General features: G+C 62.7%; 1 protein-coding gene and 1 long non-coding RNA gene across 8 annotated transcripts in view; both read right to left on the bottom strand.

Moving 5' to 3' along the window:
- Positions 1-525: 525 nt before the first annotated feature.
- LOC119872335 lies at positions 526-2,332 on the bottom strand. Its single transcript, XR_005360379.1, has 3 exons — positions 1,299-2,332; positions 1,112-1,161; positions 526-808 (listed from the first exon to the last, which is right to left on the bottom strand). It is a non-coding gene; the product is annotated as an uncharacterized LOC119872335 (long non-coding RNA).
- A 12,073-nt stretch (positions 2,333-14,405) lies between these two features.
- The window catches only part of CLEC16A (C-type lectin domain containing 16A), a 196,347-nt gene continuing 192,591 nt past the window's right edge, over positions 14,406-18,161 (bottom strand). For 6 of the 7 annotated variants that reach the window (XM_038540371.1, XM_038540367.1, XM_038540368.1 and 3 more), the window contains one exon: positions 14,406-17,650. In XM_038540371.1, coding sequence (XP_038396299.1) covers positions 17,295-17,650 — 356 coding nt within the window. In that variant the 3' untranslated portion in view covers positions 14,406-17,294. The remainder of the gene's footprint in view (positions 17,651-18,161) is intronic. The other variant, XM_038540372.1, reaches the window with a different exon arrangement.

Raw genomic sequence — 18,161 nt, forward strand, 5'->3', positions numbered from 1 at the left:
GGGAACTCGGGCTCCTCCGTCCCTTGGAGTGTTAGCCCCGGGCCCCAGTGAGTAAGTGGGGCGTCACAGTGTGTGCCATGAGCCCCTCAAGTCACCGCCTGGCCTCTGACCTCCTTGTGACTCAGGGCGGGCCTCTCCTCCCCTCCTCCCTCCTGGCGCCCCTCGCTGCAGGGCTGGGGAGGCCGTGCCGCACCCCGCTCATGCCTTCACTGTCCTCTCCGTTCACAGAGTTCCATCGATGGCGGTGGCTCATTCAGGCGACATGGGCTGGGCCCCCGCTCATTGGTAGCAAGCCCCGCAGCCTTCTGTGGGCAGTGCTCCCGGCAGCTGCCTGCGGTCCTCCCGGTCCTCCCAGGGCCCAGGAGAAGGGCTATCGCCACCTCCCCTGATGGACAGAAGAGCAGAGCCGTGCCCCGCCCCCCCAACCCCAGGCAGGCCAGCACCTTCCTCCAGCCCTCGGAGAACTTCCAGAGACTTCCAGGGATCCCACGTCTCCCCACCCCCCCACCCAGGCTCTCTCTGTTCCTCATCCCCTGGAGCCAGGAGGGAAGACTCAGCCCTTCCGTTGATGCCTGCAAACACACCCCACGCTCCCACAAGGCATTTGGGAGAAATGCGGGTTTCCCGGGATTTGGGGGAGTAGGCAGGGAAAGGGGGGCAGCGGCGGCAGGAATACCTGTGGTTTCAGACTGACATCCCGTGGCAGATGGCAGAGGAGCTGGACACTCCGGCTGAGACCCCGGGTGAGGGTCCTACAGGGTGAGAGCCCCAGGTGAGGGCTGCAGGGTGAGAGCCCCAGGTGAGGGTCCTGCAGGGTGAGAGCCCCAGGTGAGGGCTGCAGGGTGATGACCCCCCTCAGATGAGGGTCCTGCAGGGTGAGGATCCCCCCAGGTGAGGGTCCTGCAGGGTGAGGACACCCTCCCGGATGAGGTTCCTGCAGGGTGAGACCCCCCTCGGGTGAGGATCCTACAGGGTGAGGACCCCCCTTCGGGTGAGGGTCCTGCAGGGTGAGGACCCCCCCAGGTGAGGGTCCTGCAGGGTGAGACTCCCCCAGGTGAGGGTCCTGCAGGGTGAGGACACCCCCGGGCTGAGGGTCACCCCATGAGCTCACCTGCTGTGGGCAGATGCGGTGCGTGTGCCGGTCTCGGGATGGGACGGGCCCTGCGGTGTGTTTGCAGGGGGTTCAGGGGGTTCACAAGTGGGAGACGGGCTTTCCCACCCCTGCCTTGGCTGGAGATGGCAGAGCCCCGGGTGGCCCTGAATCAGACCCCGACCGCCCGCCTCACCCCTGCCCTTACTGCTTAGATTTTGTTTCTCTGCAGAGCCGCCTTCCTGTCCCTTCCTGTCCCTTGGCTGCGTCCCCAGGCCCGTGGGCAGTGAAGCCCCCTTTCCTGGAGCGGGATTTCTTCGGGGTCTGCCTCCGGCTGCTCCTCTCACCGTCCACGCTTTCTGTTCCAAGGCCACGACCCTGGTGCCCGATGGGCAGACAGAGGGCCTGGCTTGCGTCATGTTCAGTTTGTTCCTGGGCCCTGGGATTTCCTTTTCTTTCTTTTGAGTTTATCAGTACCTATTTTAAAATTAGTCCTATTAATTATAGTTTATCCCCCAACCACCCTCCCCGCCGGGCTTCCCATAGCCCCCGGGATGCAGTCCAGACTCCTTGAAACAGCCCTGCCAGCCCCACGCTGGGCTTCCTTTGATCTGCACAACTCCGGGAAAGAAGCATGGCTGTGCCCATTAGCCAGATGGGGACACTGAGGCACAGACGGGCAGAAGGAGCCCTGCCTGCTGGGGGGGGTGTTGAGGTCCAGGCCTCCTGCTCCACCTCCTGTGGGGCTGGCGGGACCTGCCCGAGGCCACCTGGCCACTCCCTCCATCCTCACAAGTGGACACGTGGCAGGACCTGCCGGGACAGTGGCCGAGCAGGTAAACACCGGGCGAGGCCCTTCCTTCTAGGAACGGCTGCCTGCAGATTTCCTTCAAAGAAGTGGGCGAGTCCTGCCCATCACCCCCCACCCCCAGCCGCCTGAGCCTCTCCGCGTGGGCCACCCCAGCACCCGGCTTTGCCAGCGAGCACATGCGATGGGGGGGGGACAGGGAACCCAAGGCTCTGATGTCAGGAGGGCTGGGTCCCGGCCCCTACTCTGCCCTGAGCGGCCCTCGGGCGGGTCCCTGTCGTCCCTTGTCCCTCTGTGGCCCTGGGCTTGGTGCAATGGGCTAGAGTGACGGGCCCTGTTGGTGGGGGGTGCTCGGGGTCCTCATGCAGCCTCTCTGGGCCTCTGCTTCCTCCACTTCCTCCTCCGTGAGTTGGGGGAACAGGGCCTCCTGGGAGGGAGGGTCGGGAGGAGCAGAGGAGCCCCCATGTGCAAAGTGCTGGGAGCAGCCCCTTGCTTGTGCGCCCCCTCCCTCTCTCCCTCTCTCCCTCCCTCTCTCCCTCTCTCCCTCCCTCCCTCTCTTCCTCTCTCCCTCCCTCCCTCCCTCTCTCTCTCTCTCATGCAAATATATAAATAAAATCTTTAAAACACAAAATGCCTGGGAGCAGGGCGGGCAGTGGTGTGGCTGCAGGTGCCACCCAGGACTACGGTCACCGCCCAGATGTGCCGAGAGCGGGCACCTTCATACTCACTCCTGCTGACCCCGAGGCCCTGCTCTTGCCACTTGCCAGCCGTAGGCGGCGCAAACGCAGTCCCTTCAGGTTACCTCTTCCAAGGGCTCGACTTGGGGTTCCTCCCCACCCTGTCCCTTTCCCCAGGGGAGAAAGGCTGGCGGGCGAACCCCGTCTGCACCCCTCCGAAGGCCCCCGGGTGCCCTGGACTGGCATCTGTCCATCTGGCCAGCAGGCTGCTCAGGTCTGGGGGTCCCCTGGGGTGTGAGAGACATCACTAGGCCCCCACTCCACACCCCCTGACAGGCCCGGTCCTCCTCCTCCTCCCCCCCCAACAGGTCAGTGTGACTCGGGGGCATGTGAGCAGGTGTCACGTGGCGCCTCGGAGCTCACGCCCACGCGTGGGGGCCCAGGGAAGCTCCCCGAAGCTCACGGGCTCAGGGCCACGGCCGCCTCCAGGAAGCCCCCCGAGAGCAGGACGCCAGCCTCCTCTACCTTCGCCTGCACCCCTCCACGCTCCCCGGGCTTCCAGGGCCCGCGCCCCTCATCCCCTGGGGGCCTCCCCGTATCCCACCGGCGGCCACAGGTCTGATCCCCGGCTCCGTGCGTTCTCGGCTGTGCTCAGGGCTCCCCGTGTGAGTGAGACGGCGGCTGCCTTATCCCACCGAGCCCCCCCAAGAGCCCCACGGTTGATCCCCGACGTCACAAATGGCAGGAGTGCCTTCTTTTCACCTCGCGGCTAATAGTGCCTGGTGTGACCACAGGGTCTTTACCTGCCCACCCACTGGGGGCATGGAGGCTGCTCCCGAGAATCCTGCCGCAGGACCACGGGACGCGGGGAGCACTTGGACACAGCGATTCCTCTGGGCCCACACCCAGACGGGACACCTGCGGGATCGGGGCCGGGGGGGGGGGGGGGGGGGGGGTGCACGGTTTTCTTAGTCGATTTTTTTTTTTTTGAGGGAGCGCGTGCCCTTCTCCGAGGTGCTGTACGGGTTTGCGTTCCCACGACAGTGGACCAGGGTCCCCTCCGGCACGTCCTCGCCCGCAACTGTCCTCTCTGGCCTCCTGGACAGCAGGGGTGAGGTGGGATCCCGCTGTGGTTAACAAATTGCGTTTAAACCCGATGCTTTGAAAGAGCAATTTTGATTGAAGAGGACGCGCTTCACGACCTCGCCCCAGGTGGAACACACGTCTGGCTGGCCCCACGTGGTGGCGAACTGTGAGTCCGGGAAAAATTAAAGACACTGGTCCCTCTGGCTGCACAGGTGGCCCTGCTGAGGGTAAGGGGGGCCTGCAGATGTTTAAAGATGGGGAAGCACTTGCTTTTTCCTTTATTGGACGGACTGAAAGGAAGTGCAGAAAGGGAGTGGCTGCGTCCCTTGTGATCTGGGGTTACGGGGGATCCCCCAGGCATGTGTGCTGCCTGGGGAGCGCCGGTGGGGGTGTGCAGAGCTCCCTGGGCCCAGCTGGAGGAGTCCCGGCCTCAGCGGCCGCCCCCTCTCCTTGGCCCTCCACGGAGGCAGCGTGGGAAAGGGGCTGCCCCCTGGGGGGGGTGGGAGCACCCTCTGTCCCTGCCCCCTGGAGGCGAGGCGCGGGTAGCAGGGTAGGCCTGTTGGGGTGGGAACCCGCCCCAGCCTCGTCTCCCAGCTTCGTGACCCTGGACAAGTCTCCCAATCCGTCTATGCTTCGGTTTCCACATCTGGAGGACGGGAGATCACGGTGCCCACCTCACCGGCCGAGAGGTTACGCGACACGGGTCGTGACAGAGCGCTCCACCCGATTCAGAGGTGTTGTTGCTTGGAGGCTAGTGGCCAGGACACTGGGGACGAAGGACATGGCGCACGTTTGCCAGGGCTCAGCCTTCGGGGGGTGCTTCCCACCACGTGTCTCACCAACACCCTCGCCGGGTGCATCCAAGGCAGACCCGTGAGCAGCTCTGGAGGCTGCGGGGGTATGGCCGGACCCCGAGGGGGGTGGCTACCGGGGGGGGGGCTGCCTCTCCGAGGCCGGGCCTCCCACGGGGCGCAGATGGTCTCTGCAGCCCCCCGCCCAGCCGCTCCCTGGAGCCTGAGGCCAAGGACACCCGTGCATTGGCCGCCCGTGGCGTTGCGGGGAGGACAGGGTGTCCATGTGAGCACCTGGGGGCCTGCGCCCCGCCTCCCCTCCCCGGGCAGGGCGCCAAGGGTACCCGCTGGCACTCTGGGAAGAACAAGCGATTGCCAGGAAGAGAAACTGAGGCCTGGTCACACAGAAAGTTGATTTTGGAGGCGGGGGTGAGCCCGGGTCTCCGTGTCAATGCACATGTGCGTGTTTGCACATGTGCATGTGTGTGCGTGTTAACACACGTGTGTGTCGCAGCCCTCGGGGCGAAGCTGCACAGCCCGTCGGATCGTGAGCTCGACTTCCAGCACCTGCCTCCCAACTGGCCTCTGGCCTCTGTCCTACCCTGACCCGTCATCTCCAAGCAGCAGTGTGCATGGTCCTGTTAAAACCGAGGTGGGGAAAAAACAAAAAACCAAAAAAAACAAAACTGAGGCGGCCCTGCTCCCCTCCCCGTCCTCCCCCTCCCCCGGAGAAAAGTCCTAGTCCCTCTAGTGGCTGTGCGGTCATCTCTCTCCTCCTCTCTGTCTTCACTATCACCTTCCCTCACTCCCCTCCGGCCACGCAGCCCCCACGGTCCCTCCAATGTACCCCAGGGCCTTTGCACTGGCCTTCCCTCCACCTGGGACACTCTAGCCCCCCCAAGCATCCCTTCCCTACCTCCTTCAACCTTTCTCCTTCGTTGGCACAACCTTCCCTGACCTCTGTTTAGAGCTGCAGTTCCCTTCTCCCCTGGCCGGCAGGCCTGACCCCCCTTCCTCAGCCCTCCCTGTACTTCCTCCCACACTCACAAGTCACCGAGTCACCCGTGGAATTTGTGTGCCTTCCCTGCCTGGGGGCCCCGCCGCGGGTGGGGGCGGCGTGGAGTTTCGTCCGACTTGTTTCCTGTTGCCTCCCCAGCAGCTAGTACCCGTGCCCGGTACACAGTAGGTGCCCAATCAGTGTTCGCGGAATAAATGTTCCAGGGCCGGGGAAAGTGAAACTGGTCTCCCCGCCCACGGGGGCCTCCCCGGGAGGGGCCGGAGGGCAGGAGGGCTCTATGGTCCCCTCTCCTCGGTGACGGATGGCGCCGGGGCCAGGGTGCAGCTCCCGGGTGTTTCGGCAGGAGCCACCCTCCAAGGACCGTCCCTGCCCGGGCGGGTTGGCAACAAGCCCAGGGGCGACACCGAGGGAGATAAGCCGGTTCAAGAGACAGCGGTGAGATAGGGCACATGCTCTGGGTCGGTGCCGGCGGGGGCGGGTGTCCCTGCCAGGGCAGCGGAGCCAGCCAGCGCCCCCCTCGGGCCCAGGGGAGCCCTGGGGCGGGGGCTCCGGGGGGCAAAGGCTGTGACGGGGAGCCTCACGGACTCCAGGCTCCGCGCTTCTGAGCCGGGTGACCTGTGGCCTCGGGGTCGGCGTCCGAGAAATGGGGGTGCTACAGTAGCGCGGTGGGGTAGGGTTCGGGGAGACACGCTGGCATGTAAACCGCGTAGCCGGGTTTGGGTACCAGTGTCCAGTAATGGGGAGCTGTTGCTAGGGTAGCCCCGGCAGCGGTGTGGCCCGGGCTAAGCCGCTTAGCCTCTCTGGGCCGGGCCTCGGGGGGTCCCTGTGCCAGGGCATGTGCCCAGCTTGCGGGATGTTTCGGGGGGCTCCTTAGCACCTTATGGATGCTCAAGTGCGCTGGCTTCTGGGGCTGGGGAGCTGCATGGAGGGCTCATCCGCCTCAGACAACGTTGCACCCTTTGCCCGCAAATGGTAGGACAGTCTAGGGGCGAGTGGGGATGCGTGCTGGGTGCGCTGGGGCGAGATGGCGGGGTGCTGGGGGCACTGGGGGAGATGGCGGGGTGCTGGTGGGGGCACTGGGGCAAGATGGTGGGGTGCTGGGGGCACTGGGGGCGCTGGGGAAGATGGCAGGGTGCTGGTGGGGGTGCTGGGGCGAGATGGTGGGGTGCTGCTGGGATCATTGGGGAAGATGGTGGGGTGCTGGGGGCATTGGGAGAGAGATGGCAGGGTGCTGGGGGCAATGGGGTGAGATGGCAGGGTGCTGGTGGTGGTGGTGCTGGAGGCACTGGGGGAGAGATGTTGGGGTGCTGGTGGGGGCGCTGGGGGCGAGATGGGGGGTGCTGATGGGGGCGCTGGGGGCACTAGGGGCATGATGGCGGGGTGCTGCTGGGGGGGCACTGGGGAAGAGATGGTAGGGTGCTGCTGGGGGCACTGGGGGAAAGATGTCAGGGTGCTGGGGGCACTGAGGGCACTGGGGAAGAGATGGTGGGGTGCTGCTGGGAGCACTGGAGGCACTGGGGGAGAGATGGTGGGGCGCTGATGGGGGCACGGGGGCGCTGGGGGAGAGACAGTGGGGTGCTGGTGGGGGCGCTGGGGGCGCTGGGAGAGAGACAGCGGGGTGCTGGGGGTGGGAAGCCACTCGCCAACCTGAAAGCCAGAGCCTCACAGTGACTCCTGTGTCTACCATCTGAGGGTCCCTGCGCTCACCGCATCCCCCGGGGATCGATGACTTGCAACCTGGACAAAGGTTCACGCTTCCAGACGTCCACCGCGGGGTGGTTCCGAATAATAAAAGTGAAAACAGCTTCCCCGTCCGCCCGTGGGCGGCAGCGCACCCGAGGGACACGTCCCCCCAAGGGCCTTCGACACACTTGAGAAACGGAGTTTCCAGGGGACACGGGGAGATGCTGAGACGGGGGGGGGGGGCTGCCGAGCGTCAAAAGCAGGACAACGAAGCGACACCCACTTTTATTTCGATCACTGAGAGGTGTGGAAAAAAGGCCAGGAGGGCACCTGCCAGCCAGCACCGCCGGGGGCTGCCCCTCAGCGCGGGAACTCTGGAAAATGCTACTTGTCCCTACTTGGCCAAAGTGCCACCAAAGCCACGCCATCCTTAGCCCCTGGGTGCGGGTCCCCGCCAGGTGCGCTCCTGCCTCCGCGGCCGTCTTGCTCATCGCCCGTGTACGTGGAGCCCGCCTGGCCTGGAAGCCACCCCTGCAGCGTGGGGGCCTCGGCGCAGGCACCGGATTGGGTGAACTAGCAGGTGGTCTCTCCCCTCCTGTGTGGAGGTGGGGAAGCCAGGGGACCCTCGGGGGTGAGCCGCCCCCGTGACACCCATTCTCCAGATGAGGACACGGGAGCCCCGAGGCGTTGTTGCTTGTGCCTTTTGTGCAGGTGGTAGGGGCTGGAAAGAAACGGCCGCCTGCCCGCCTGTCTGGGTGTCTGTCTGCAGGGACAACCTCGTCTCTGCGAGGTCAGGGACCGTGTCCCCGGGAGGAAGCCCAGGGTGGCACTCGACGGCACTCAGTCTAGTGCTTCCACATCAATCTGGACTTCAAAAGCTGAAGGACCAAACCGGTACGCTCCTGTCCACGGCTGCCTCATTGGGCCGCCCCAAGGGGGACACAATCCTGTGACCGACCGCAGATGGCGGGTAAGCGACAGGCGGGCCATCCGTGCCGCGGAGTCCTGCTCAGCCTTCCAGGGACGCTGACGCAGGCGACAACACGGACGGAGCCAGTCACCAGAGGTTACTTCCCAGGCAGATCCCGCAGGGGCGGGAAGGTCAGCGGGGGACGCTGCTCGGCGTAGAGATGAAGAAGCTCTAAAACTAGATGGGGGGGGGGGGGGGGGTTGTACCACACTGGGAACGAGCCTGAAGCCCCAGAATCGCTCCTTTCATGCTGATTAATTCTTGGTTATGTGAGTGTCACCTCCGCGAAGAATAATGACAAAGAGCTGGAGGGGGAGCCGCCCCCGCGACACCTGCCCGCAGTGCCAGCCCTGCTCCTAAAAGCGGGGAAGGTGGGTGCAGGTGAAGCCCCCGCCCTGCCCTGCACTCTGGCTGGGAAGCGGGGCGCTGCCTCCGCGGGAAAGGGCCGGTCCCTGCACAGACCCAGCTCCTCTCCAGCGCCTGGGCCCAGAGAACATTCCCTGTCTGTGTTGTTGCCATCAGTGACGTTTTGGGGGTGCGGCCTGGAGGGAGGCAGGACAAGAGAAAGTGGAACCCCAAGGGTGGCAGTGGGGACACTTCCCGGGGAGGAGGGATGGGGGGCTCCTGGGTGGGTGGCCTCGGTTTACTCACAGGGGCTGGGTGGCATGCGGATGGGCTCCTCCAGCGATCGGGGGACAGGGTGCTGGGCAGAGGAGGGCTCGGCTGCTCGAGCCTGACACGGGCTGCACACTTAGGGTGAGGGGCGCGGGGCAAGGAAGCCCAAATCACTCCGAAAGCCGCTGGGACCCAGTCAGGACTCCAGGCCGGGGCACGGGGAGGTGCTGGGGGTGCTGGGGGTGGGGGAGCCATGCACACTTGTGACGGTCACCACGCGGACCCGTGTGAGAAGCCATAGACCCAGCTACCTGTAGGAGAGCTCCACTTCGAGAACATTGACTCAGTTTCTCTTTAGAAGCCTGCTCAGGCCGCACGGAACCTGCCGGTGGGTTGCCCTGGGTAGTGGGCCAGTGGTGTGCACCCGCCTGAGGCTGGGCACCTGCCCGCCAGCGCCCGAGCTCCCGAGCGCCCGTCTTCGGCCCAAGGATGGCTGGCCTGGGATGACGTGGGCCCCATGCAGGGCGGCTGGGGGATGCCAGGCCCTTTGCAGCCCGAAACCAACAGGGTGGGAGAGTCGGTGGTGGGACCCGACCTCCTGTGCTCCCCGAGGTGGTCGCAAGGTGGTTCTGTGGGGTTCTGCGGAGGATCCAGCGGGGCCCGGGCGCCGGGTGCCCGCAGCAGTAGCCGGTCCGGCCGCACCCTGTGTGCTGGCCTCCTCTCCCTTCTCCCCGCACCCACCACACTGTCCCTGCTCCCACCCCTGCTTACTGGGGTCACCTCCTGAACAACCAGTTGGCACCCACAGCCTCACCTCTGGCTCTTCTCTCAGCGTTCTTCGTGCTAAAAACATGGCATTTGGAACATATTAAACAAACAGAAGTAATTCGAGGTGACAAGTGCCAGGAAGGAAGCGAGCGGATGCTGATGGAAGCAAGCAGGGGATTGACTCTGGAACGGCTCTGGCAGGTGACAAGCCCGCGGTGCTGGGAAGGCCGGAGGAGTAGCTGCTGCAGGTGCAGAGGTGGGGGAGGGGTGCTCGGAAGGAAGGTGGGGGCACCGGGCCTGTCCCAGGAAAGAGCTCAGGCCTTCTGGATATGGCTGCCGTGAGGGACAGAGCGTGGCCAAGGCTTGTTCCCGTCCTGACTGCCCTTCGGTCACCTGAGCACCATAAAAGGATTCCATGGCTCAGTCCCCCACCAGAGGCACTGGCTCGAGGCACCTGCGAGGGGCCTGGGCAGCGGGTACTTTCCGAAGTCTCTCCTTGATGGCAGGGACTGGCAAGGGGCTCCGGGCCAGGCCGGGTGCTGAGGGCCCAGCTGACTTGTCTTCACCACACGACTGAGGCCCCTGCCAGGGCCGGTCCTGGTGCAGTCATGTGCTCAAGGCCGAGCGGCCTTGAACCTGGTCTGCCAGCTCTGAAGCCACGCGGTCCTACGTGAGGCTTCCATGCAAACAGGGACAGATTAGCAGCAACTGTCCCAGCTCAGACACCTGCGGAGGGCCGGGGGACACAATTTCTAATGGTGGCAAAGTCGAGCTCTTGAATGCTCCTGTCCTTGTCAACTCGCCCCGGCAGATTCTTTCAAAGGTCTCTGGCTGGCCTTGGGAGGGCCTGCAAGACCCCAGACCGAAGACAAATAGGATGAGCCTCAAGGCTGTGGCAATGGGCACAGACACATGAATGGAACTGGGGACTATGTCCAAGAATGGCTCCATCCATCCATCCATCCATCCATCCATCCATTCCATCCTTCCATCCGTCCATCCATCCATCCATCCATCCACCATCTACCCACCATGCATCCATTATCCAGCATCCATCCTGCATCCATCCACCCACTGTCCACCCACCATCATCCACCATCCATCCATCCTCCATCCATCCATCATCCGTTCTCCATCATCCTCCCACATCCACCATCCATCCATCATTCATTCTCCACCATCCATCCATCCATCCATCAATCCTCCACCATATATCCTCCATCTATCCATCCATCCATCCATCCATCCATCCATCCATCATCCATCCATCCTTCACCATCCATCTATCATTCATTCTCCACCATCCATCCATCCTCCATCCATCCATGTCACATCCATCCATCCTCCATCCATCCATCCATCCATCCATCCATCATCCATCCATCAATCCTCCACCATCCATCCATCCATCATCCATTCTCCACCATCCATCCATCCCTCCATCCATCCACCATCCATCCCTCCATCCATCCACCATCCATCCTCCACCATTCATCATCCATCCATCTATCCCACCATCCATCCTCCATCCATCCATCCAACACACATTCAGTGATAGCATGCCAGGTACCCAGCCTTGGGGAGACTGGGTCAAATAAGACACAATCCGGCCTTCAGGTGAGTCTACCAGAGAAGGAAGATGGAAAACAAAACAAACAAAACCCCCAAACAAACCCATGGCTGGCACCACGCTGTGACCCGTGGTGTGTGTGTGCCACAGCAGAACCTGCCGTCTGGTGGTCGAGAGATTTGAAAGGGCACAAGGACACACCCTTCAAACACGGAGTCCCAGAGTGAGCTGCTGCTTCTCTTCGATCAGCCCTTGTGATCCCGTCGGAGAGAAAGTCTTGGTTGGGTGCTAGCAGGTCCCAAACACGAGCTGGTCTCCCGATTACAGAGAGAGGGTGGGCTGTGGGCCCAGAGCCCGTGGGAGGTAATGGGAGGTGGTTCAAATTTAACCACTTGGACTTGCTTGTCTTGTACATACTTGTAGGGGATCTTTAATTTCCGGCAAATATAGCAGGTTGAATGGTGACCTGCTGTATTTTTGGTCCCCGCCAAAAAGATATGTCTGTATCCTGACTGCCAGCACCTGGGAGAGTGACCTCATTAGGGAACACGGTCTTTGGAGATGTAATGAAGCTTAGCACCTCTAGGCGAGATCAGCGTGGGTCAGACGGGGTCCCGGAGAGAAGGGCGGTCTGACCCAGAGGGGCAGGGGGAGGCGGGGCCGTGAGAAGACACAGGCAGAGACTGGAGAGGGCGGCTGTGCGTCAGGAAAGCCAGGACCACCAGCCACACCAGGAACCAGGAGCGGGGGGGGGGGGGGGGGGGACGGATGCTCCCTGAGCCCCCAGAGGAAACCAGCTCAGCCGACCCCTTGATCTCAGACCCCCGGGCTGCAGACCAGTGCGAACACGCTGCTGCTGCTGCTGCTGCGAGCCACCCCGTGAGTGGACACTTGTTACGGCGCGGCTCCGGGAAACAAATACAGTAAGTGGTGCTGGTTTTGTGTTTTGGTTTCCAGCGGTCAAGTCTCTCCCTTTCAAAACACGTAGAGTCTACGAGGTCAGTCAGGAGTCGGGGAAGTGACAGTTCAGGTGTGTCCAGGCGGGCAGCGTCTGCGGGGAAATCAGGCTGCGCCGGGGGGATGTGGCCCGGGGGGAGGGCGGGCAGGGGCCAGAGCGGCTGTGCTAAGGTCCTGGGGTGGGTGAGGTGCCTGAAGGGCAGGGGAGGCCTCATGTAGTGCCCCCAACTCCCTGCCCAGCTCTGCACACTCCAGTACATTCCTGGGAAGCCCCACGTGTTCCCGTCTTGCTGATTCAGACCTACCTTCCTTTGGAGAGAAGCACTTTAGCTGTGGAGGGTTTTTTCCCAGGGCTCTGAAGTGCCACGAGGTGTCAGGACAGGAGGGGAAGGGGGTTTCCAGCAGGCAGCCGGCCGGGAAGTCGGCTTCCCTGAATGCGGGACCTGAGGTCATGGGCCGGGAGGACGCTGCCCGCCCACCCTCACCTGCTCCTCCACCTGCCGGGTGCCGTCCGGTGAGGGAAGAGGCAGGGACAGGCCTGCCAGGCGCCTCCAAGAGGCAGGGCCCCGGAAGGCCTCACCTCCTGTTGGACTCCCGCGAGGCACCCCAAGGGTGCAGGGCACCCCGGTGCGGCCTCTGAATCTGGTGCGGGGGCTCCTCACTGCCTTACACACAGGAACCCAGGACGCCAATGTAAAGCGACTAGTCCCAGGTCACTGCACGAGCCCCACTGCACGAGCTCCACTCCTGGGGGCCTGAGCCCCAGGTCCTGGGTTTGCACCTGGGCTAGGAAGGGGGTAGGGGAAGCCATCACCAAAGGTGTCACGCCCAGAGCGCCCCCCAGGGCCCCAGGCCCCTGCCCTGAGCTGAGCACTCCGCCTGACGACCCACGAGGCAGGCTCAGTCCTGTCCTCACTTTGCAGACGAGACCCTGGCGGCAGGGAGGGGACATGGCCACGGCCACAAGCCTGCCGAGCGTGAGTCTCGCTCCAGATTCGCCTCCCGCGACGCCGGCATTGCCCTAAGCACCACTGCTCACGGAGCAGCCCCTCCATGGCCGGCTGCAGCGCACGGCTGTGTTCGGGAACAAGAGCTCCAGATGGTTCCAGCGCCCGAAGCCTGCGAACCACTGCTTCACCCCCCCTTCCCAGGGGCACTTGGCCCGGCGGCCAGGGTCCTGGGTGGGTGGCGTGCGCAGCACGAGCACACGGGCCTGGAACGTGCACCTGGGGCCCCGGGAAGGTGGCTGGGCCCCACTGGGCCTCCGGGGGCTCATGTGCGCGGAGGCAACGCCATGTTGCCGGCACCTGCCCTCTGCCCCCCACTTCCCTGGGCCTCTCTCCACACCCTGCAGGCCTGGCCCTCGGCTGGCCCGGAGACCCTCTGGAGGGGGTCCCCAACAGCTGCTGTCCCTAGGGCTGCCCGCCCCTCACTCCCCAGGTCTGTCGTCCCCCTTCTCCCGGAGTATCCTCCAAGCAAGTTCCTTTTTCTAAACTGAGGTTACGGAAACGCGTGAGTGCCCACGTGCTTGCGAGGCAGGGCGACTCTGGGGACCGGTGAGGTGGCAGGCCTGGCCCGGCGCTGGGCATCCGGGACGGACCCTGGTGGCAGGATCCAAGCTCGGCCCAGGGACCGCCCCCCATGCCTGCGCAGCCCCGGGCCTCACGGGCAGACATCGGGGAACTGAGCCCACCCTCAGCAGCAGCCGCCACCTTCTGCCAGAAACGCCTCGACTCTTGGCACGAGGCGCGTGTCCCGTTTATGTTCTGGGCTCAGTTCGGGTTTTACCTCAAGGCCCAGAAGCCCCTGCCTGCTTCTGCGCCGGGTTTAAGCCGGAGAACCTGTGAACCCATTCTGTTTCCAGGGGTGCGTGTCGATGTGTTCCGGGACAGTGCCTGCCCCAGTACAGACTTCACCAGACTGTCCCCGCTGGGGAGCCCTGGGCTCCCACTTCCCTGGCCCCGCAGCACGAGGGAGCAGTGACGCCGAGGCTCCCTGGCCCTCCTGGCCCAGGCCGTGTGCTTGCCCCACGGGGTTAGGCCTGTCACGACCACACCCCACGGATGCAGGACCTGAGGCTTGCCCACGGGGTGGGGGGATGCACACAGCACGGACGGGGCTCACTGCGGCTGGCTGGGCCTGGAGCACCCTCTCAGGGCAGCCAGCTGCACCTGAGCTTTCCCGCCATGCTCCCCACCCCCACCCCGTCGGGAGCTGGGGAGGGGACTACCTGGGTGGGGGCAGGGAGAGGCCCTGGGGCCACTGCAGGCCACTGAGCAGCTGCCAGGGGCCATGGGGTCAGGCTGCAGAGAACCTTCCCACAGCTGGGCCACAGCCTCCCTACCCCAGCACCACGGAGCAGCAGCCACATCCTTGGTAACTTTTTCTCTTTTATTGCCAAGTTCAAATTTACCAGGAAGTTCCAGTTTTCATTTCCACCCTCGTGTTCAGTGCCCACAGAACATGAGTCACGCTGGCGAGAGCAGGTATTTCCCTGGAACGGGCCCTTGGCCCAGAAGCATGAGGGTTTCCCAACCCTGGCTCTTCCTTGGGACGAGAATTATTTACATATTTTCACCTCAGAGGAACATAAGGAACCCTGATAGCTTATGCCCAACGTCAACAAGACTACATTAAATATTTCTTATTTATTGCATCTAGAGAAGATGAGTATCCGTTCGCGCCGTGCCTTTGTACTTAACAGTGCATCTTGAGACCTTAGAAAAATCTAGTGTATGTCTTTAAAGAGGTATGTCTCTTCACTCCTGCCTGGGGAGGGGCGCTTGCTAACGGGCTGGGCAGGTGGCAGACAGGGTGGGTGGAGGCGAAGGTAGCGGAGAAGGCCCTCCTCCCGCCCCCACATTCTTGCTGCGGCTTTGGGGCTGGTCCCCGAGAGACCTCTTGGCCTCACCCCGTCTGACCTTCAGCGAGAGGCGGCCCTGTGGTTAGGTTTTGGGGGTGCTCCTGAAGACTCAGTGTGCCCACTGCCACCAGGACGGTCACGACCTAGCAAGGCAGGTCCTTCATCAGAGCCAAGGCGCCTCCAGACCCCATCCTCACCCGAGGATGTATGTACGCCTCCTGCTCGCCCGGGGTCAGGGCAGCGCCCGTCCCACCCCTCATGGCCCATTGGGGTGAGCTGCAGGACCAACACTGCAGGCCCCGCTCGGGGACAATCCTGTCCTCGGCAACCGGCACCTTTTGTTCAACTGGTCCCGGAGGCTGGGCTGAGCGCTGCACTGTCTGGGCCCTGGCAAGGCTGCCGGGCTCCTCCGGCCACACTGTCCCCAACTTCTCCTCCTCACGGCTCGGGCACTGTGATGACAATCGGAGCCACGGGTTTCAGATGGCAGGCTGGGGGGCCCAGAGAGGGGCTTGGGTCCACCCGCAGGGGCTTGCTCTTTACGGTAACGCCACTGGGCTGGGAGATGACTTGCCTTCCAGCATCTCTGCTGCCCCGGAGCCACTGCTAGGCCAGAGTGCCGGCCTGCTCTGACGTCCAAGCAAAAGATCAAGTGGAACGTGCGGCCGGCGGCTGGCACCTGCGGCCCGATGACCTGTCCTTTCTCCTCATTGACCCGCTGGCCCCTTCTTCCACCCCACCTGCCTCTCCTCCCTGGGAGGGGGGGCTCTCGTGATGGTCACGGCTTATCCCTGCCCCCCGATATCCCTGAAATTTCTGCCTACATGGCCTTCTTTTCTGAGCCAGGTCCCTCCCCCGTTGAAGCTGGGTGGGCACACCTACGCAAAGGGCTTCTGATGACAGACAGCCCTGTCCCCACGGGGACCACAGCCCTCTCTGCAGGACCACCGAGTTTCTTTCTTTGACTAGGCAGAGGGTGAGCACTCGGAGCGCCTTCCGGGGCCACCCCGATAGCCGGGCCCGTGTGCTGGCACTCCTGGCGGGCACACAGGGAAGAAAGTTTGGAGATTCTTAGTGCTGACCAGAGAGAGGCGAGGGTCGTGTGGCTGTGCCTGGCTAAGTGGAGGGACGGCGGAGGTGCTCGATGAGATTTGTCGGAGAACTGGCCTGCACGTGCGTGCAGCTCAAAGGAAGCAACCGTGGAGTTTTCATTTGAAAAATAAGCCTGTGTCTCTGCAGCAGTGGCTGAGAGGGAGAGCGGCACATTTGAGCTCCCGGGACAAGGTCGAGACGGGACATGACCCTGCAGCAGGTGGGACCTGGCCCCTGGGTGTCGCCCCGCATACCAGCCTGTGCGCACACATGTGGCCATGGAGGATGGCCTCTGCGGCTTTTTTTTCCCCACATCATGGTCACAGGGCCAGAGTCTACGTGGTCCCAAATGGTTCTTTCCAGACAAAGAGAGGTGGCAACAACTGAAGGTGACGCCAGGATGCCGTCCGGACTGGTTTGAGTCCAGAGAGATGAAGGATGGGTCCTGAGAGGGGAGCTGGCTGCACTGGCCCCTTTCCTGGGAAGATTTTTCGAGAAACGACGGGCGCCTTGGCTACCAGGACAGAGAAACATTTGGCTCTCTCAGCTCTGGGTGTACCTGAGAATACATGTATCTCCTTTATCTTTGTTTAAAAAATAATCTAAACTTTCCAGGAAGGTACTTTATCATTCCACAGGCTTGCAGAGTTAGCGAGTGGCAGAGAGGTAAGGAAACGGGGAAAGCCAAACTAAGAGCTCCTGAACAAAACACTGGGAAGTTCGAGGAAAAACGAAAATGAAATCTTTACAGTAATATTATACTGTTAGCATGACGTCAAAGCTTAAGGGTTGAGGATTTTTTTGGACTTTTTTTTTTCTTTTTAAACACTTTTTAAATAAATGCTTTTCATCTGCTGCCAAAAGCGGAAATAAATATCCAAAGGAGATGCTTATCGAAGTTTGTTTCTCTACAAATCTCTACCCAAAGTGACTTGGTCCAATTGTTCCGTGCACACTGGGTGTGATGGCCAAGAAGCTTCCAGACTGGAGCGGCTGGCTGATGGAGAGAGGGGGTGGGGGTCCTGCCACCCCGGGGTCATGGGGCTCTGAGACCAGGAGGCCAAGCTCCTCCCCAAGGCAGCACCTCGTCATTCGGGCTCACCACGTTCTCCACCAGGTCCAGCCTGCTCTCCGAGAGGTGCAGAGTGAAACAGGAATTCAAACGGAGTAAAAGAGTGCAAGGAAAGACGGCAGCGGTGGTGACTGGGGCCACAGGGGGCTGCGGGTGCTCCCCATGTGTCTCTGAGCTGTACCGGGTCCCTACCAGCGGGGCCACACACACAAGGGGAGGCCACACGGTGCCCGCTCAGTGCTCGGCGGGGCCCGCCGGCTCTGGGCCTGCGGCCTCCTTGCCTGGCTTCACTGTGCCCACTACGGCCGGTGTGGGTGGTGGAGGGATCCCAGTGAGGGTGTGGAGGCTGTGGGGGTCGACGGGAGGGACGAGGGTCAGCGACTCCACGCTCAGTGTGTCGGCAGTGTCCTCACAGAGCAGGGAGATGGTGGGCTGCTGGGCGGGGATGAGGCTGGGGGACAGGTTGACTGTCTCTACGTCTGCGCTCCTTGCCAGGCTCCTGCTGGGCCTGGCATCTGCTTCCGTTTCGTTGACGATCACCAACTGGCTGGGAAGATTAGGTGGAGGCTGTTCCATAGTTATGGGGTCATCTGGGTGGGGGGAGAAAGAACAAGGGTACACTTAGTCCCGAGCTAGTCTGCTCACGCTGGCACCCTCTGCTCCCGTCCTGGACACCGGGGAAATCTGGGTGGGAGATGGTGGTGCTGGGGGGACACCTTGTCTCCACTTCCTCCTTCTGGGGACACAGGAGCTGGTAAATCCAGTCTTACCTGGGCCTGGGGAGAAATCGGCCAGGGCCCAGGGTTCCCCTGACTTGGGATGTGAGAGAACAATTAGGGGCTTGTGCAAAATCAATGGGCAGATTATGTCGCCAGGAAGTGGCCCAGGCGGGCTCTCCGTTAGGGAGAGTCTTGGACCACCTGCCCAGGGATTCAATACGTGTTTAGGGAGGAAATGGGCTTGGGTGTGCTTATCACTTCAGGCCATCTCCAGAGCCTACACTTGGTAGCATTTGTCCAAGAGGGAACTCATTGTGATATTAAAACAAAACAAAACAAAACAAAACACCAATAAAAAGGAAGTCTATGGAACTTTTCAGCT

This window comes from Canis lupus, chromosome 6, assembly GCF_011100685.1.
Source record: "Canis lupus familiaris isolate Mischka breed German Shepherd chromosome 6, alternate assembly UU_Cfam_GSD_1.0, whole genome shotgun sequence".
Lineage (NCBI taxonomy): Eukaryota > Metazoa > Chordata > Mammalia > Carnivora > Canidae > Canis > Canis lupus.